Source organism: Oncorhynchus clarkii, chromosome 7, assembly GCF_045791955.1.
Source record: "Oncorhynchus clarkii lewisi isolate Uvic-CL-2024 chromosome 7, UVic_Ocla_1.0, whole genome shotgun sequence".
In the NCBI taxonomy this organism is placed as follows: Eukaryota; Metazoa; Chordata; class Actinopteri; order Salmoniformes; family Salmonidae; genus Oncorhynchus; species Oncorhynchus clarkii.
The window spans coordinates 20896973-20918555 of record NC_092153.1 but is presented as its reverse complement, the minus strand read 5'-3'; the positions used below and the strand labels follow the sequence as shown (position 1 = coordinate 20918555).

General features: G+C 44.3%; 1 protein-coding gene across 1 annotated transcript; it reads left to right on the top strand.

The window, feature by feature from the left end:
- Window positions 1–1942: 1942 nt before the first annotated feature.
- LOC139413032 (mitogen-activated protein kinase kinase kinase 2-like) lies at window positions 1943–21064 on the top strand. The gene is made up of 15 exons (XM_071160019.1): window positions 1943–2336; window positions 6914–6992; window positions 7164–7282; window positions 7487–7627; window positions 12348–12461; window positions 12821–12917; window positions 13142–13272; window positions 13865–13944; window positions 14066–14226; window positions 14372–14584; window positions 14804–14952; window positions 15026–15157; window positions 15384–15513; window positions 15767–15944; window positions 16862–21064. Exons 2-15 carry the CDS (start codon window positions 6941–6943, stop codon window positions 17079–17081), a joined length of 1917 nt encoding a protein of 638 aa, XP_071016120.1. The 5' UTR covers window positions 1943–2336; window positions 6914–6940; the 3' UTR covers window positions 17082–21064.
- Window positions 21065–21583: the final 519 nt, after the last annotated feature.

Below are 21583 nucleotides of genomic sequence, written 5' to 3'. Positions count from 1 at the left end.
AACAATGCACACAAATCTAAAGTAAAAGAATGGAGTTAAGAAATATATCAATATTAGGACGAGCAATGTGGCTGCCACCGGGGGAGGTCCTGACTGCTCCACAACGTATTCTTAGAGCTTGAGCCTCGATTACGTCTAGCTTTTTTTAAAGATGTCAGAGCTGCTGATCCATATGCTACACTACCATAGTCCAGTGATAACCTTGATAGTGCTGTATATAACGTTTTTAATGCCATTCTACCTGACCCCCCCACTCCATTCCTGACAGGCAACGCATCACATTCAGTATTTTATTTCCTTTGCTAACTACTGTGTCAATATGTTCCGCCCATGTCATTCAAGTGTCAAATCAGACCTTCAGGAACCTAAACACTTCCACCGTCTCCAGCTTCCTCCCGTAGAGCTTCAGCTATACTTCCGCCCGAACATTCCTTCTAGTAGGAAACCCAGTCTGTGTTTTCTCAACGGAGAACTTGAAGCCCCACCCGAGGGACCACTGCTCAACTTCTCTGATTGCTTCTTGAACTCTCTCAGTTGTATGAGGATTTTTTCTTCCTCTCTTCCACAGCGCCTGGTCATCACCTCCCAATATCTGATCTCACCTGGAGAATAATTCACCAATCATAACGGAGAACAACAAAATACTAATCACACTTCCCTGGGGGGGTACCATTATCTACCTCATAGCTTTCTGACATACAGCTACCCACTCTCACTTGTACTGATCGTCCAAAAAGGAAGTCCTTTATCCAGTCAAAAACACTTCCTCCAACCCCCATGCTATCCAGTTTGATAAGCAGGCCCCCCTTCCCCATCATATCATAGGCCTTCTCTGAATCAAAGAAAATGGCTACCACCACCGCCTTATTTGCCTGTGCCTTCCGTATGACTGACTAGACCCAATGCAGGATGCATCGTTCCCCTGCCTTTCCTGAATCTGATAACATCGGCCTCTGCTCTCCAGGAAGTACGTCAGCCTTTCTGTTATCCTTCTTTCCGTAAGTTTACAGACATGAGCTGTCAACGCTATCAGTCTATAACATGAGGGATTAATAGGGTCTTTCCTTGGTTTCCGTATTCCATCCTGTCACATCTTATTGTAAAGGTCCAATTATTTCCCCATGATGTAACACATCTCCTCCTTCTCTCCTCTGACCCTCTCTTTCCAACGGTGTCCCTCTTCCGTTAGATTATTTGATCTGTGCACCTTCACAAATGTCTGAGCTAACATCTCTGCCGTCTCCATGTCTCTCTTTGCAACAGTCTACCCACTTTTCAGCACAGGGAGATCCCGATCTCGTATGACCCCACTCATCCTCGTAATCATACCTCTCCCACAGAAGTAGTCCTGCCTATGTTTCCACAGAAAGGGAATAGTTTGTTTTTCTAAATAAGAGTCCTTTTAATTTTATGCTTTGGCCATTGCATCACTAACTATTTGCCAGCAGGAGACTTAGTGGCACTGAAGAAGCAACCTGGAATTTGAAATGTTGGAGTAAAAACAATTACATACATTTCACATGATTTAAGTACTGTAGCTAAATTGTATTGCCCAAGTGTGAATGCCAGGGTTAAATTGCAAAAACGTTGGAAGATTGAGATTGGAAGTGCATGGCAATGCACATAGTGAGATTTGAGGTGCATAGCAATGCACATAGTGAGATAGGAGGTGCATAGCAATGCACATAGTGAGATTGGAGGTGCATAGCAATGCATTCTGACCTATTATGAATCAAAACGGAATAATGTGAGATTTCTACAATTATTGTATGAATATTTTAACTATAAAGTGCAGGACTAGGAGTGCAAGTTATTAACACATATATTTATAACTATTTTTATTTTTCTAGGTTACCTCTTCTGTCTGTGTTATTAATCTGACAGCCAAATCGAACGACCACATATTCTGATGACGAAACCAGAAGCACACACACATTTCTCTGACATCAACAAACTTGTGTTGTGGTTGGACTCTTCCAACTAGGCTTGCTGTTATTATTGGGGGAAGATTGCAGCTGAACTGTGTTGGTAGAACCGTTTTCATGTAGCTAGGTTTACAAATCAAACAGAAGTGTGGATTAAGTTCTCGTCAACGGATAGATAATCAAATGGTTGTTTTAATTTGTGCACGTCGCCACTGTCAGTTTTCACGTCGAAGAACGTCTTGCACAACACAAGCGTTAGTGATATCTTGGCCTGAAACTCGGGGCCTTGGACTCAAGTAAAGTTCGAAGCAGACTCTAAACTTCTGCTTTCTCAAAGACCGCTATCCGCGGGGCCGGGGCTCTTGTCGCTGGCCCTGTGGATGAGGAAGTGAAGATACAGAATCCACCCAGGTGAATTAGAAACATTTTAGTTAACCGTTACAATTTACAGAAGGAAAGTACTTGACGAATTGATTTGCACGATGTGTGTGGCCCACGTCACGTAGCTAACTAGCTACGTACCGGTAGCAAGCAAGTTAATCGTGGAAAACATTTAGCTAGCTAACGTTAACCAGCTAACTCGACAACTTCCCTGTCAGGCGATGTAATCTAACGTTAGCTGTCTTTTGCAAATTGTTGATTGTAATCAGATAATATCAGTTTGCTAGCACAGATGCATGTCACCGTCGATAACCAACTAACACGTTAGCTAGCTGTCAACTTATGTCATGAACCGACTGGTTAGCTGTGCAGCTAGCAAATGAGGGTGTCTCATGTTGATTTGGATCGAAGTCTTTAGAGAGATAATGACCATAGTCATAGATCCGAATGGTATAGCTCAATTAGCTAGATAAGCGTGCATTGCTAACTAGCTTGAACGGCAGCCTCATATGGGTTCGTTCCATTTGAGTTCAATCACTTTTTGACCGCACCCCATTTGGTTTGAATGACACTTTAAATATTTGCCAATGGCAGAGGTGGTCAGAAAGCTAAAACATTTTAGTAGGTAGAGGGGTGTTCAAATTGAACCAATTTTGCACACGGGCAACTACACGGTAACAGTGACGCTGAGACTCAGATTTGTCAGACTCAGATTTGTCAGACTCAGAAACAATTTCCACTTAACATTTTATAAAAACACATTCACTTAAAGAACAGTGCAGAAGCAAAGTTTAGTAACAGAATGATGGAACAAACCTTCACTCTGTTACCAAAGTTTACACCTGCACTGTTCTTCAAGTAAATGTGTTTTTTGTAAAATGTGAAGTGGAAATTGAAAGTAGTCATTGTGCATTAAGTTCTATGGTTAGTTTAGCTTTGCAAATATTGTTTTTTGTTTGACATTTGAATGTGAAAAAGTCTGTCACACTGTTATCGTGAAATTGCACACCCCACCCTACATTGCCTAATAAATCAGACTTTGATACAAATGATTGGTGTACAGCAAAATTGTGGACATTTTCCTTACAAGCCAGAATGTTGAATCAAATTATATTTGAACTTACTCTACCGGTTGTCTGTGCGGTTGGTCCTTCAGCTGCTTAACATGTTTGTTAAAATATCAACAGGAAAGTATTGTTTACCTAACTTACTGAAGTAGACATTTCTATAACCTGCCACATGCAAAACCATGTAAAGACCTGTTGGTATGAATGCGTGCATGTACTTCTGTCTTGTGCACATGCCTTCGGTCATAAGCAAACACATTTCGATTGCCACACACACAGACCCATGTTTTGATGTCTGTTTAATAATACTTTCATGTGGATATTTTGACCAGCTGAAGGATCAAACATAATTTTATTCAACATTTGTTGGCAGAGAATGTAATGTTAATTTCTCTACCATAAGCCGCCTCCAACATTGATTTAGAGAATTTGGCAGTATGTCCAACCGGCCTCACAACCTCAGACCATGTGTATGGTGTCGTGTGGGTGAGTGATTTGCTGATGTCAATATGGTGGGGTTATGGTATGGGGCAGGTATAAGCTACGGACAACAAACACAATTGCATTTGATCGATTGGCAATTTGAATGCACAAAAATACCTCTACGAGATCCTGAGGCCCACTTCTTTTTTTTAAGATGGGTCCACCCACTTGTTAGCCAGGCCCACCGGCCCACTTCTTTTTTTTAAGATGGGTCCACCCACTTGTTAGCCAGGCCCACCCACTGTGGAGACAGGCCCAGCCAATCAGAATTAGACAGATACTCCCCAGTTTCATCAGCAAGTCCTGATGGCCGGTCTCAGACGATCCCGCAGTTGAAGAAGCTGGATGTGGAGGTCCTGGGCTGGCGTGATTACATGTGGTGTGCAGTTGTGAGGCTGGTTGGACGTACTGCCAAATTCTCTAAAACGACATTGGAGGGGGCTTATGGTAGAGAAATTAACATTCAATTCTCTGGTACCAGCTCTGGTTGACATTCCTGCAGTCAGCATGCCAATTGCACGCTCCTTCAAAACTTGAGAAATCTGTGGCATTGTGTTGTTGCATAACTGCATGATATGCCACACTTGTCAGGTGGATGGATTATCTTGGCAAAGGAGAAATGCTCACTAACAAGTATGTAAACAAATTTGTGCATTTGAGGGAAATATTTTTTGTGCGTATGGAGCAGTTCTGGGATATTTTATTTCAGTTCATGAAACATGTAACCAACTCTTTACATGTTGTGTTTATATATTTTTTTAGTATATTAAATTGTTGCATGTTACACAGCATACTCTTGAATACAGGGTTGGTGTCATGTCAATCATAGATATATATTTCAGATCCCTTCAGACCACTGCAATTTAACTGGTGCCTCATTAGCATTTTAAATTAAATAACATTTTTACTTCCATTTACTACCACAACGATGGCAGCTGGTCCACCCACCTTTCGAATGTCAACTTAAATGGGAATGTTGGTTCTATTATCTATATTTCTGTGATTTCAGTAGGTTTCCTATGGAGGACTGACAGTATAATTTAAAACAAATTATATTTCCATTAAAGTAAAAAAAAATTGATGTGTGGTCAATCCAATCATCTTTGTGCTACCAGTTTTGAACATTGAAATGTTATTCCCATTTTAGTACATTTATCATACTCACCCTGTATTCAAGAGCCTCAATGTCTGTGTCTCAACCGATGGCGGGCACAACACAAACATCACAGAAGATGTAAAATAGGGTGTAAAATATGAGTTTTTAGATAATTGACGTTAAAATATTATTAAAGTAGTTTGACAACCCTGTTTGTAAGTTTTAAAATGTATATCAAACTGAGCTGTTTATCTTTTCCGGTGATGAAGACATGGATGTCTCATGGTAGGGTGGGGGTGTGCAAAATGGGTCATCTTTAAGCACCTCGATCTCCTAAATGTTTCAGCATTCGGGTCCCAAAAGTTACTTTCTGACCACTTCTACCATGGGCAAATATACACTGCTCAAAAAAATAAAGGGAACACTAAAATAACTGGCTCCTGGATGAGCCAGTTCCTATGCTTCCTGGCTGATGTTTTGGTCACTTTTGAATGCTGGTGGTGCTTTCACTCTAGTGGTAGCATGAGACGGAGTCTACAACCCACACAAGTGGCTCAGGTAGTGCAGCTCATCCAGGATGGCACATCAATGCGAGCTGTGGCAAGAAGGTTTGCTGTGTCTGTCAGCGTAGTGTCCAGAGCACGGAGGCACTACTAGGAGACAGGCCAGTACATCAGGAGACGTGGAGGAGGCTGTAGGAGGCAAAAAAAACAAGCAGCAGTACCGCTACCTCCGCCTTTGTGCAAGGAGGAGCAGGAAGAGCACTGCCAGAGCCCTGCAAAATGACCTCCAGCAGGCCACAAATGTGCATGTGTCTGCTCAAACGGTCAGAAACAGACTCCATGAGGGTGGTATGAGGGCCCGACGTCCACAGGTGGGGGTTGTGCTTACAGCCCAACACCGTGCAGGACGTTTGGCATTTGCCAGAGAACACCAAGATTGGCAAATTCGCCACTGGCGCCCTGTGCTCTTCACAGATGAAAGCAGGTTCACACTGAGCACATGTGACAGACGTGACAGTCTGGAGACGCTGTGGAGAACGTTCTGCTGCATGTAACATCCTCCAGCATGACCGGTTTGGTGGTGATTCAGTCATGGTGTGGGGTGGCATTTCTTTGGGGGGCCGCACAGCCCTCCATGTGCTCGCCAGACGTAGCCTGACTGCCATTAGGTACCGAGAGGAGATCCTCAGACCCCTTGTGAGACCATATGCTGGTGCGGTTGGCCCTGGGTTCCTCCTAATGCAAGACAATGCTAGACCTCATGTGACTGGAGTGTGTCAGCAGTTCCTGCAAGAGGAAGGCATTGATGCTATGGACTGGCCCGCCCGTTCCCCAGACCTGAATCCAATTGAGCACATCTGGGACATCATGTCTCGCTCCATCCACCAACGCCACATTGCACTACAGACTGTTCAGGCGGATGCTTTAGTCCAGGTTTGGGAGGAGATCCCTCAGGAGACCATCCACCACTTCATCAGGAGAATGCCCAGGCGTTGTAGGGAGGTCATACAGACACGTGGAGGCCACACACACTACTGAGCATCATTTTGACTTGTTTTAAGGACATTACATCAAAGTTGGATCAGCCTGTAGTGTGGTTTTCCACTTTAATTTTGAGTGTGACTCCAAATCCAGACCTCCATGGGTTGATAAATTTGATTTCCATTGATCATTTTTGTGTGCTTTTGTTGTCAGCACATTCAACTATGAAAAGAAAAAAGTCTTTAATAAGAATATTTCATTCATTCAGATCTAGGATGTGTTATTTTAGTGTTCCCTTTATTTTTTTGAGCAGTGTATATATATTTAATTCAAATGAAAAAGGTGACGCGGTCAAAAAGTGAATGAAATCAAATGGCACGACCCAATGTAAACTATATTTAGCTAGCAATGCAGTCTGATTCTTTGTTGAATCGGCTTGCTAGTGAGTGACTAATTCTGTTGGTGTGCAATACTCAGATTTTACAGGAGAAAGGAACCCCTTTGATGGGAGAATCCTCTATCCTGGACTCCTGGGTGAATCAACGTGTCAAGATGAGTATGTACACTTCCTCCCAACACATAGACGCAGTTGTAATACATCTGAACTGTCATGACATTAGGCCATATCTGATCATCTAAGGTGCCCTGGGAGTGCTTTGCAATACTCTCTGTTCTATGGCTTCTATTCTGTGTTTTCTGTTCTGAGCTTTCGATCTGCCCCAAACAGACGAACAGGAGGCGCTGAACTCTATAATGCAGGACCTGGCCGAACTGCACCGCTCTAGCCGCCCTGCCATGACCCTATCTGACCTGGGCAAACCCAAGGCCTCTTCACCCAAAAATCAGGTCTGTCCACTTCTCAACTTGTCACTGATCAGAGAATACTCTCAATACAATAAATGGCATTTCTCTTCCTCATCCCCTTTCCTCTCATGAATGCTGATCTCTCAGTGTGTGTGTGTGTGTGTGTGTGTGTGTGTGTGTGTGTGTGTGTGTGTGTGTGTGTGTGTGTGTGTGTGTGTGTGTGTGTGTGTGTGTGTGTTTATACAGAATGATGTGCGAGTGAAGTTTGAGTACAAAGGGGAGAAGAGGATCCTGCAGTTCTTTCGCCCAGTCAGGCTGGATGACCTGGGGAACAAAGCCAAAGTGGCCTTCGGTCAGGCCATGGACCTGCATTACACCAACAATGAGGTACATATCACGATAACATCGTCACAGTGGGGCTGGGCTGTATACCATATTTTACAATAGACCGGTATTGATGTACAGACTAGTTTGGGTTTTCAACTTGACCTTCTATAACGATATTTGGTTTGTGATACGCCGTGTGTAACGCCCATTGTTATGGTTTACATTGCTACTTGAGTCATCTCTCACCATGGCGCTTTCCACTCAGACCTAGCCCCTGCCCCCTGAAGGAGCGCTTTTGTTGTTCCTCAACCACAAGCATGTGTACTTGTTTGTTTCATAGGAATAATAAAATACAATAATACAGTAAACCTTGAGACACTTGCGTTCTGTCTGCATGTCAGTGCAGCAGATGCTACAATGATGTTGATGACAGCTATGATGTTTTCACTTTGCTTCTTAATATAAATCCTCTAGTGTTCTATAATGACACTATTAGTTTGTGTTTCTTACATCTGCAAACAGCTAGTTTGTCTTTCCTTAGCAAGTTGGGCCTAAATCTTGTTTGCCGCTAATGGCTAGTTAGCTGGCTAGCTAGCTAATAAATGTACTGAGTAAGAGCAAACGTAACTAGCTGAACAGCCTGATAATACCAGTGATGGTGTAGACCTAAATCAGCATGTTTGTGCAATAGTATCTTCTAAATAAAGAGGAATACCCAAAGCATGAATGTTAGCTATGTGAAGTAGCTAAGAGAGAACATTCAATGTAGCCAAAGATTATAGGGTCCCCTAGAAAACACTTAGGTTCCTACCCTGTCACAATAACTTCTCCTTGGCATTTTGTCATGTCAAACAACACTATATTCAAAGTGCCCACTATTATATTCTAACTATAACATTTGAATGATCATTATATGTCCATGATATCAACAGTTCACACAAGTGTTTGGTTTTAAATTGCAAATCGGATCACAATTCAATCAAATGTATTTATAAAGCCCTAATTACATCAGCTGCTGTCACAAAGTTCTGTACAGACACCCAGCCTAAAACCCCAAACACCAAGCAATGCAGGTGTAGAAGCACGGTGGCTAGGAAAATCTCCCTAGAAAGACCAGAACCTAGGAAGAAACCTAGGGAGGAACCAGGCTATGAGGGGTGGCCAGTCCCCTTCTGTTTGTGCCGGGTGGAGATTATAACTGAACATGGCCAAGATGTTCAAATGTTCATAGATGACCAGCAGGGTCAAATAATAATAATCACAGTGGTTGTAGAGGGTGCACCAGGTCAGCACCTCAGGAGTAAATGTCAGTTGGCTTTTCATAGCCGATCATTCAGAGTATCTCTACCGCTTCTGCTGTCTCCAGAGAGTTGAAAACAGCAGGTCTGGGACAGGTAACACGTCCGGTGAACAGGTCAGGGTTCCATAGCCACAGGCAGAACAGTTGAAACTGGAGCAGCAGCACGACCAGGTGGACTGGGTACAGCAAGGAGTCATCAGGCCAGGTAGTCCTGAAGCATGGTCCTAGGGGGGGGCAACTCGAACAGGAAGATCACATCAATGACGCACCCCTCCTAGGGACGGCATGGAAGAGCACCAGTAAGCCAATGACTCAACCCCTGTAATAGGGTTAGAGGCAGAGAATCCCAGTGGAAAGAGGGGAACCGGCCAGGCAGAGACATCAAGGGCGGTTCATTGCTCCAGTGCCTTTCCGTTCACCTTCACACTCCTGGGCCAGACTACACTCAATCATATGACCTACTGAAGAGATGAGGTTTCAATAAAGACTCTCACATAGGTAGGCAGACCATTCCATAAAAATGGAGCTCTATAGGAGAAAGCGCTGCCTCCAGCTGTTTGCTTAGAAATTCTAGGGACAGTAAGAAGGCCTGCGTCTTGTGACCGTAGCGTACGTGTAGGTATGTACGGCAGGACCAAATCAGAGAGATAGGTAGGCGCAAGCCCATGTAATGCTTTGTAGGTTAGCAGTAAAACCTTGAAATCAGGCCTTGCCTTAACAGGAAGCCAGTGTAGGGAGGCTATCACTGGAGTAATATGCTAACAATTTTTGGTTCTAGTCAAGATTCTAGCAGCCGTGTTTAGCACTAACTGAAGTTTATTTAGTGCTTTATCCGGGTAGCCGGAAAGTACAGCATTACAGTAGTCTAATCTAGAATTGACAAAAGCATTGATACATTTTTCTGCATCATTTTTGGACAGAAAGTTTCAGATTTTTACAATGTTACATAGAGGGAAAAAAAGCTGTCCTTGAAACAGTCTTGATATGTTCGTCAAAAGAGAGATCAGGGTCCAGAGTAACGCCGAGGTCCTTCACAGTTGGGACCTAGAACTAGCATCTCTGTTTTGTCCGGGTTTAAAAGTAGAACATTTGCCGCCATCCACTTCCCTATGTCTGAAACACAGGCTTCCAGGGAGGGCGATTTTGGGGCTTCACCATGTTTCATTGAAATGTACAGCTGTGTGTCGTCTGCATTGCAGTGAAAGTTAACATTTATGTTTCTGAATGACATCACCAAGAGGTAAAATATATAGTGAAAACAATAGAGGACAAACCATCCACAGAGACCAGGCAAGAACATGTCAGTGTAGACCAATTTGGGTTTCTAATCTCTCCAAAAGAATGTGGTGATCGATGGTATCAAAAGCAGCACTAAGGTCTAGGAGCACGAGGACAGATGCAGAGCCTCGGTCTGATGCCATTAAAAGGTCATTTACCACCTTCACAAGTGCAGTCTCAGTGCTATGATGGGGTCTAAAACCAGACTGAAGCGTTTTGTATACATTGTTTGTCTTCAAGAAGGCAGTGAGTTGCTGCGCAACAGCTTTTTCTAAAAATGTTGAGGGGAATGGGAGATTCTATATAGGCTGATTAGTTTTTTATATTTTCTGGGTCAAGGTTTGGCTTTTTCAAGGGAGGCTTTATTACTGCCACTTTTAGTGAGTTTGGTACACATCCGGTGGATAGAGAGCTGTTTATTATGTTCAAAATAGGAGGGCCAAGCACAGGAAGCAACTCTTTCAGTAGTTTAGTTGGAATAGGTTCCAGTATGCAGCTTGAAGGTTTAGAGGCCATGAATCAATGTGTCAGGGGATAGAGTATAGAGTATTAAAAAACCTGGGTGTCTCCCTTGATCCTAGGTCCTGGCAGAGTTGTGCAGACTCAGGACAACTGAGCTTTGGAGGAATACGCAGATTTAAAGAGGAGTCCGTAATTTGCTTTCTCATGATCATGAACTTTTCCTCTAAGAAGTTCATGAATTTATCACTGCTGAAGTGAAAGCCATCCTCTCTTGGGGAATGCTGCTTTTTAGTTAGCTTTGCGACAGTATCAAAAATACATTTAGGATTTTCCTCAATTAAGTTGGCAAAATAGGATGATCGAGCAGCAGTGAGGGCTCTTCGATACTGCACGGTACTGTCTTTCCAAACTAGTTGGAAGACTTCCAGTTTGGTGGAGCAGCAGTGAGGGCTCTTCGATACTGCACGGTACTGTCTTTCCAAACTAGTTGGAAGACTTCCAGTTTGGTGGAGCAGCAGTGAGGGCTCTTCGATACTGCACGGTACTGTCTTTCCAAACTAGTTGGAAGACTTCCAGTTTGGTGGAGCTGCAGTGAGGGCTCTTCGATACTGCACGGTACTGTCTTTCCAAACTAGTTGGAAGACTTCCAGTTTGGTGGAGCAGCAGTGAGGGCTCTTCGATACTGCACGGTACTGTCTTTCCAAACTAGTTGGAAGACTTCCAGTTTGGTGGAGCAGCAGTGAGGGCTCTTCGATACTGCACGGTACTGTCTTTCCAAACTAGTTGGAAGACTTCCAGTTTGGTGGAGCAGCAGTGAGGGCTCTTCGATACTGCACGGTACTGTCTTTCCAAACTAGTTGGAAGACTTCCAGTTTGGTGGAGCAGCAGTGAGGGCTCTTCGATACTGCACGGTACTGTCTTTCCAAACTAGTTGGAAGACTTCCAGTTTGGTGGAGCTGCAGTGAGGGCTCTTCGATACTGCACGGTACTGTCTTTCCAAACTAGTTGGAAGACTTCCAGTTTGGTGGAGCAGCAGTGAGGGCTCTTCGATACTGCACGGTACTGTCTTTCCAAACTAGTTGGAAGACTTCCAGTTTGGTGGAGTGCCATTTCCATTCCAATTTTCTGGAAGGTGCTTCAGAGCTCGGGTATTTTCTGTATACCAGGGAGCTAGTTTCTTATGAGAAATGTTTTTTGTTTTGCAACATTTGGTTTAAAATAAAGCCTAGATTGTTTGCCCATATTGTGCAGCCCTTACGTGACAGTGTGGAGATCTCAAATGAGTGCAAGAAATGCAGAAATGGATTAAAATGCAGGAAATGATATTTGGTTGAATTGAACACTATAAAACCATCAGATTGGAGAAAGACACCTTGAAGTCACTTAGGATGTATGTGTTGCCACTATAGGGTCATAAAGCAAATGTAGAACTTATTATTCATAACATAGAATACTGTCAGGCCGTCCAATATTTTGTAAATACCGTGATATGATATTTGGGCAATATAGCCCAGCCCCAAGTCACAGTGTTGGTTTCTGGCAGTCAAATAAGCACCAAAAGCCAAAATCCTCAACATGTCTGAGCGAGATAATTTATTGTTCTGAGAGAAACTACCAATATACCTTCCTTTTCTCTTTCACTTCCTTCTCTTCCTGCCATTTCGCTCTCGTTTCTTCCTCTTCTTCTAACCCGACCTGTCTGTTTCCCTCTCTGTGGTTCTCTCCCCTCCTCCCTCCCAGCTGGTGATTCCTCTGACCACTCAGGATGACCTGGACAAGGCCGTGGAGCTGCTGGATCGCAGCGTCCACATGAAGAGCCTGAAGATCCTCCTGGTGCTCCAGGCCTCCTCTCAGGTTAGGACCACAGAGTCGGGAGTGCTGATCTAGGATCAGTTGAGCCTTTTGGATTATAATGAATAAGATTACGCGGACAGATCCTAGATCATTACTTCTACTCTGAGAGGCTTGGGCCCAGATCACAGCACAGGGACTGTAGGGAATCGCACACAATCCATAGCATACTGCTGTACTGGCTGATTGACCCATCAACAGCTCACTATGTTCAGCACACTTTCTTGAGTATTTACTTGAATGAATCATCTTAAGACCTTTGTTTAAGCTGACATAAAAGCATTGTTTTATTCTGTAAAAGAAACGGTTGTATAGTAAAGCTGTTTTGATATGTATGGATGGTGTTTAATTTCTCCTCTCAGACCTCCACGTCCAGCATGGACCTGCTGCCCCCACACGAAGACCTGGACAACACCCGCTTCAGGGCCACAGACAATAAAAGCATGCTGGCTTTGATAGGTGGGTAATCAACTCTGTGGTGTTTTCAATGACAACTATGTGTGTGTGTGTGTGTGTAATTCATTAATTCATCTGCGAAATTGTCCTTCTAGTAAATACTTTCCATTTCTTTCTCCAAATCCATTTGCTTCATGACATTAGACGCATCCAAAACACATCGTCTTTCACCACCAGTCTAGTAGTAAGTCTTCAGCTAGAAATGTATGTAATTGTCTTTCATCCAGGGTCCCACTCCGGGGACCGCAGCTCTCCCCCTCCAGGCTACATTCCCGATGCCCTCCAGCAGGTGGCCAGAAACGGCTCCTTCACCAGCATTAACAGCGAGGGAGAGTTCATTCCAGAAAGCATGGACCAGGTAACCTCACCTATAGAGATGGATAGAGGACTCTTTATCCATCTAACCTGTTTTAGCATTGACATTGCCTTTTAGGACTTCCACCATTTTTTTAAGTAGTCAACTGTTTGGGGTATTCCTATGGGTTGGGCGATCAGCCAATCAGAGCATCGTCTTCTTCAAATTGGGTTGCCTACATCGCCGCCATCTAGGGGCTGTAATAAATGAGTGACACACGATTTTGTCCAGGACTCCAGCACTGCAGTTGGTGGTAAATCACAAATATCAGCTTCACTCTTCTTTTTTTTTATACACAAAAGAAGAACATGGACTACTTCAAAATGGAGATGGCCTCAATGGTGATGCCCATGCTCTCACAGATGCCATAATGGCACAGATACAAAGATGAGTCATCTATCTCTATGACCTCACCTCTGAGACTGGGGAAAGATGGAGACAGGGGCCCAGATTAGGAACAGTCATACTAAGGCCTGGTCCCAACATTCTCGCCTACTCGTAACTGGCCTTCATTACCACCGTTATGAACATTTTTATTAACATGTTCAGAGTATGACAAGTGACAGCAGTCACAAACTCAATCTCTCCTTTCTAGATGCTGGACCCTCTGTCAATGAGCAGTCCAGAGAACTCTGCATCAGGGAGTTGTCCCTCACTGGACAGCCCACTGGACAGGTGAGTCGTGAACATCCAACTGAGAACCACATAGCCAGCATGCATTGTGGTAACCTTCAACATTTCATCTTCTGAATCGAACTGTTTTTAAAGCATGTATTCCTCCTGTATTTCCTTGCAGTGATAACTATCCTAAGTCCCGTATGCCCCGGGCACAGAGCTACCCAGACAACCACCAAGTTTACCCAGAGTATGATATTCCAGTGTTTGAGAAGTCGGGGAAAGGGGGCACTTACCCAAGGCGATACCACATTTCCTTTGGCCTTCAGGACTACAGTGATGGTGAGGGACCAAAAAAAAAACAGACCCTCTCTAAAAGTCCTATTCAATTCAACCTTAAATCCGGGAGTCCGATTCTTTATTTTAGAGTATCACAGAAAACTATTGTTGTTTACCTTCATTCTCCCTCTCCCATCCTCCCCTGCAGGGCGTAAGACGTTCCCTCGAGCGAGGCGGACCCAGGTCCACGGTTTCCATTCCCCGGTCAGTTTCAGCCCCACAGAGCAGTCTCCCAGCACCAGCAGTGGCAGCAGCATATTCACCCCAGACCTGGAGGAGCCCGGGGGTCGCAGACGCAGGGGCAGCGACATCGAGCCCAACCCCACCCTCTCCGTTATGGACATCAGCCCACCCAGCCGCTGTGAGTAGAGCTGGCTGGGGGAGAGAATAGGGAGGGGTGGGAGAAAATGTACAGATTGAGAATGGAGAGAAGAATGCTTATGTGGGGGTGGAAGAATGGAAGAAAGTTCAGGTGGAAGGATAGCTGGTCTGGCCAGGTAGCTGCTAAGCACTTTGCAACAAACGTATTTCTTGGAAGCGCACACAAATTACCTGATTGATTTCCCCCATGTCTGCCCAGCTCCACGTGCCCCTACGAACTGGCGGCTAGGTAAGCTGCTGGGACAGGGTGCGTTTGGCCGGGTCTTCCTGTGCTACGATGCAGACACGGGCAGAGAGCTGGCTGTTAAACAGGTCCAGTTTGACCCAGAGAGTCCCGAGACCAGCAAGGTGAGTGGAACCAAGGTTGTGTTTGTCGAGAGTTGTGTACGCTGTGCACTCAACATATCTTGTCTATCTGCAGGAGGTAAGTGCCCTGGAGTGTGAGATCCAGTTACTGAAGAACCTGTGCCATGAACGGATCGTCCAGTACTATGGCTGTCTACGAGACTCCAACGAGAGAACTCTGTCCATCTTTATGGAGTACATGCCCGGGGTAAGTGTGTGTGTGTGTGTGTGTGTGTGTATACAGTTGAATAACTGAGCTTAGACCATCTCAATCCTGTCTCCGTCCACCAGTGTGGCGATGTCGGCTGCGTTCCAGGTTGTATTTGTTTCAGCGAAGTTTCACAGATGACCGGCACGGCGCTGCTGCAGTAACGATGACCTTGAACGGACCCGCCGGTTGCTTTAACTCCCATATGGTCACCCTCTGTCCCCAGGGCTCCATCAAAGACCAGCTGAAGTCGTACGGGGCCTTGACGGAAAACGTGACGCGTAGGTACACCCATCAGATCCTGGAGGGAGTGTCCTACCTCCACAGCAACATGATCGTCCACAGAGACATCAAAGGTACAGAAGGAGAAGGGGATAAATGGATGGAATATTGGAGTAAAATGTTGCTGATTCCGATAGGAAGGACCATTATCATGAATGAGAGTGCTGGGCCCATGTTCTGGTTCATGTAGTGCTTATGACAGAATGTTGATGGGTATTGAGGGGAACATTGCTGTAACTCAAGCAGTGCCTTCTGGGTAATGTTTCTTATGAGAGAATGGACCTACACCACCTCCTTACCTCTTCCTATCCCTCCCTCTTTTTCCAGGGGCCAACATTCTGCGGGACTCTGTGGGAAACGTGAAGCTGGGGGACTTTGGGGCGAGCAGGCGGCTACAGACCATCTGTCTGTCAGGAACAGGGATCAAGTCAGTGACTGGTACTCCCTACTGGATGAGCCCAGAGGTGATCAGTGGAGAGGGCTATGGCAGGAAGGCTGATATCTGGTAAGACTGATTATTACTGAGGCAGACTTACCAGAAAAATAGTTTCCACCTCCTTGTCTCCTCTTTCAAACCACTGGCTGAGACTTAAAGCCCACATGCAGTCTTTGTATTTTAAAAAAAAATCACTATATGGCTAAAATGTAATGAAAATAACTCATACATTTTATTTTATCATGTATTTCCCTGAGCGTCCCTTCGCCCTTGCGCTGTCTGATCGTGTGGGCGTTAGGGAACACACATTTTGAAGATATTTGGATACACACCCGTGATTAGCTAATAGGATGGTCTAGAGCCCACCCTCTTACCCAAATGACCAGTCATTGGTCTATTATTATCAGATCCCATTGTCATGTGGGCCAAAAGTTCCATCCCACCTGAACAGGCTGAAATTCCAGGCATTTTTTTCAAACCGCTCTTACACCAAAAGCTCATTATAATTTGTACAATTTCAGACTGTTATTTTGAACTCATAGTGTGGAAATATCATAACAGAACATGAAAATCTAGTTTAATTGCACTGCACCTTTAAGAGGTTTCATATGATTTTCAATTAAGTCTCTTTAAATTAGTGGTCAGAAAGGAGAGGGGATCTGGAAAGGAGGCTATGGTAGACGAGTGTAACAGCCACTGTCATGTAAATCTTGGTGAGATAAGAACCAATAACGATCTTGATGTGTTGAGTGGGAGGCTGGTGGGAGGAGCTATAGGAGGACGAGCTCATTTTAATGTCTGGAATGGAATTAATGGAGCAGAGTATCAATATGTTTGGTACCATTCCATTGATTCCATTCCAGCCATTACAATGAGCCTGTCCTCCTATAGCTCCTCCCACCAGCTGCCTCTGGTGGGATGTCATGTCAACTGTTGATGAGGAGAATGATGATGATGTTGGCTAATGTCAGTGGTGTCCTCTCCAGGAGTGTGGGTTGCACGGTGGTGGAGATGCTTACCCAGCGGCCCCCCTGGGCTGAGTTCGAGGCCATGGCGGCCATCTTTAAGATCGCCACCCAGCCCACCAACCCCTCGCTGCCCGCCCACGTCTCCGACCATGGCCGTGACTTCCTCAAGCGCATCTTCGTGGAGACCAAGCTGAGGCCCTCGGCCGACGACCTTCTGAGGCACATCTTTGTTCACTAGCCCCTTTCCCCCTGACCCCTGAACTGCCAGAGATGTCCTTAGATGATTCGCTGCCTCTGACTCCCCCTGACTCCACCCTCCCAGCTCCAGACAGAAAGCCCCCATTGGACCAGAGAGGACTTGGTGGGAGGTATCCATCTGGTGATTGGATGAGGTGGGTAGCGGTGGGGACTACAACTCCTGCGTCTCTGTTTTTAGGAGACTGGCAAGGAGGAATTAATGAAATAACTCATTTAGAGAAAAAGTTGCACCTTAATTTCAGAAATATGGTAAGTTGCTCAACCAAGATGACAAAATAACCTTTTTTGAAAATGTTTTTATGATTAATATCTCCTGCTTTTGATTGGAGTGGGACTCGGTCACTCTGCACTTAGCTCACTGAGTCAACGTCTGTGTTTCTGATCTGGACCTTAGTGGAGATTTGAGGTGATGATCATGATAATTTGTGCCACGTTTAGTAGGCAAACGTTGTGGAACACATTGCAGATAGAGGTGGCATGACTAGAGCCGAAACGATTCCTTATTCTACATATCTTAGAGGAAGGTTTGTTCTACATGCTATATCGATCTGAGCATTGCACAACGTTGTGACCCTGCTGAACGCACCCCTAGTGTGGTCCTGACTCGACCCAGAATGTACAGCTGAAAACCCATAGCACGCTGCTATCGAATCCACAACCAGAACACCGGGTGAGGAGAACACCCCCCCCCCCCCCACGCTTCCTGTCACACTGCTGCCTACGTTGCTCCCCCCTCACTTGCACATTCACAGTCCATGTAGAGCACCCAGAACTCAACGATTCTTCTTACTTATACTGTAGACATTCTCTCAATGCTGAAAAAATGCTTTTGTTGCTAGGATCCCTCGCTTCACTTCAGTCTGTCCCGCGACAGTTGTGAGTGTCCGTCTGTTCCTCTGCTGTGTCAGTCAGGTCACCTGTCTGTCAGGGTCTGTTGTCAAATCCCCTCCCAGCCTTTTGTTCTTTGCCTTGTGCCTTTTTTAGCAGTGTAGGAACATGTCTAGTTGAAACGTTTTCGGTATGCATCAGACGAGTACCAGCCTATCTACGGTGCGGATCATATCCAAGTGTTGTGGCACTGTTCTCTGCCTTCTCCTCACCAGGGGTCATAGGTCTCTTACTGACCCCAGATCAGATACAATCGAGACACACCAAAGCAGAAACCTAGAGTGCTCATCATAATGGGTTTGGTGCTTCAGTTCTTAACAGAAATGCATCTGAACTCTGTGATTGGCCGTGTGGTACTATGAGGCCAGTTGATTGCCTAAAGTTTAGGCAGGCCTTAGTTGATTGGTCAAAGGTACATTATGGCATTTTAAAACCGGAAGAGTGGAGAACCGCTAGCCAATTAGGATGCTTGTTACTCAGTTGTAGGCATACTGTATGTTAATATCAGGTACTACTTTGTGCTGAAGCACTATGTTAGCCAGTTTACATCTTGACTAAGATACTACTGCACTGAACAGTACTCAGCAAAAAGCTCTGCAATTATGCCAATATCAATACTCGACAGTACTGGTGAATACTCAGTTATACTCCACAGTGTTGGACACCATCTGGGACTATTGTGCCCTCTTGCCCTACAATGCCTTGCGAAATAAAGTACTGGTATGTTGCAGTAGTATGTGCTGTGTCATGTCTCACATGCTGCTCCTCTCAAACACTCCTTTAGCATGCGCACACACACCAGAGCAGTTTTCAGTATGTTTCAGTTGGGGATGGGCTCGACTACTCGATTCTCGATTTGTATTGGAAATTTGCAAATGCAACTATTTAGCAGGTTCAAATGACAACATTTCAAACTCTAATATGTGTTTTATTGTTTGGAGTATATCAAGTGCACTGAAAATATCTCATTTAAAAAAAACATGAATTGAAGCAATCGATAGCATACTGCAAGATGGTTTTGCCAGCAGCCCTGTTTTGTACTTGCATGTGAATACTTGAGTACCTGAAATGGTTTGCATGAGAATACTCAGACATTTTTTTCCAGATGTCAATCCCTGGTTTCAGTGCTGTACTCAGCCATACCTCAACATTACTAACAAGTAGACTTATCTAAAATCACAGCAGTGCTAACTGTTTTGTGCTGCTTTGCACAGTGAATGTCAGATATATTTTACCCTTATTTTCTAGATGCAGTAGGATAGGTATTGGATGACGATCTCGTCCTTTTTTAAATTAGTGATGGAAGTGGCTGTCTATTTGACTCCAGGGGGTGTGGTTGTCGTTGTCATTGCCTGTAAGCTAACCCATAGGTACTCACGGTATGGAAACACAAGCTCTTTTGTGTGAGGAGTTCAGGAAACCTACTGATCAACTAGCCTGAAATATGATCGAGCATTTCTCCCATCACCTAGGCATTAACTCCCCTCAACCATAGGTACTAAATCTGGTCTCTCTCGCCCGCTGAAGGAGTGCTTGTTAAGCTGGTTAAGAAAAATAATTGTCATTGACTCCACTGTTCTGGATTCTTTTAGTCTGAGAAGCAAAATGGCGACCGTGCGTGTTATCGGCTAAGCTGGTCCCCAAGAAGCTAGACCCCTTCCTTACTCTCCTGCATTGCCTGTAAAAATGAAACTGAACATTTCCATTGGCACTGGACTTGCTGAGATCAACTGTCAACAGAAATAGTGACGCCATATGCACTATTTAAAACTGGTACATAATGCGTTCTCTACCGCTCGCTTCTTCAAGGTTACTCATTGGACGACGGACTTCTACTCTGTTGAGCATAGACTGTCTTGTGTTGTTTCTGTTAGCGATGACCTTTTTTGCACATTTTTTAAAGACTTCAGATTTTTTACACTGATTGTAATACTTTTGCTTCTGTGTATGTGGGTGTGAGCGGATGTGTGTGAATGTTGAATGTGAATGTCTGTGGTTGTGTTGCACAAGGATCTTAGTCAGGAATGTAATGTTTCATTCTCACCACCAGGTGGCCTCATTCACCATTGTGGATTAACACTCCCCTGTTGAAATGAGAAGTCTATTCTAACTCTGAACACAGACTTGGTGGCTGTCCTTCATTTGGTTTTTAATTTCACACCCCCACTCAGAGGGACTGTTAGTTCGTGATAGTAGTGTATGGTAGACGAGGCCTGAATCCCAAAAGCCCTGCTCCTTACTTGTGTAGATCTGAGAGGATTGGACAGGTGGGTTTGGGATTGGGGAAAGACTTAAAGTAAAAGGCAGTGAACTGAGATACATATGATAAGGAACCACATGGTATTCCCCTGCTTCTTCTAGAAAACCAACAAGGTACAGACGAACAATACCAATATGGTCCAATATGTGCTTTTATAAGCAACTGCTGACACTCCAGGGTGCTGTAAGCACTTCTCTCGTGTGTGTGTGCTTGACTGTGTCTGTACTGCAATTTGTGCTCAAAGGACACTTGGGGGTGCCCAAAATGCCTTGCGCATTCGGACTGTAAAAAAATATATAGTTGAAGAAAAATAATGTGCCCCTTTTTAAAAAGAAAGATGACACTGATATCCCATATCCCACACATTTGTTTTCTGTGTATTGTAAAAGAAGCCATGTTTATAATTCCATTTGGTTTGTGACCAATAAGCCTGTTTATATCAGAACTGTATATCAGTGGTATGCATCATTTTTTAATATATATTTTTATTTTTAAATGGGAGATTTTATGCATGGTTGGATCCTGAGGAGAGGTACAATGGTGGCGGGAGGCCCATTGGTTTTAGCCTGAGTGCCAGTCTGTCTGTGCCATCATACTAATTCCATGTCACTCATTGTTTGGCTTGTCAAATGATAGCAATGGAGTAAACAAGAACAGATCTGGGACCAGGCTAAGGCCTATTGGCTCCTCTGAATGAATGCTGAAGAGAGGAGACATCTTGATGGAAAAGGGTTGGGAGAGACTGTCAGTCTGTTGGCACTTTGATGTGTTAATAATTATGATGACAATGAAAATAATAAAATATATTTATTTCACCTGTTTTTCTAAGATTTTATTTTTTAGCAAAAAAATGTATTTAACCTGTTTTAGAGATTTATGAGCACAATATATTATTTTGTAAAGGCAGTGACAGGCCTACTACAGGTCTGATTGCATCATGTGAGCCTAAGCAGTTTTTACGCTAATGGACAACCGTGAAACTTGATAATTTGCACTGAAATTTATCCAAACTATTGTTGTCTTGTGATTTCTTGGCTCCATGTGAAGTGTATGAGCTATTAGCAGTGTTTTCCAAACTCTCCTGGGGACCTCAGGTGGTGCACGTTTGTGTTTTTGCCCTAACTAATTTAAGCTTTGATTATTTGAATCTGCTGTGTAGTGCTAGGGAAAAAAAACAAAACGTGGGACCGAGTTTGTGAAACACAATTAGTGACAGGTCTGAGTCTCACACCAACACTGCCCTGAGCCACCTAGATAAGACAAATACCTATGTTCATTGACTGCAGCTCAGCGTTCAGCACCATTGTCCCTTTAAGCTCGTCACCAAGTTTTGG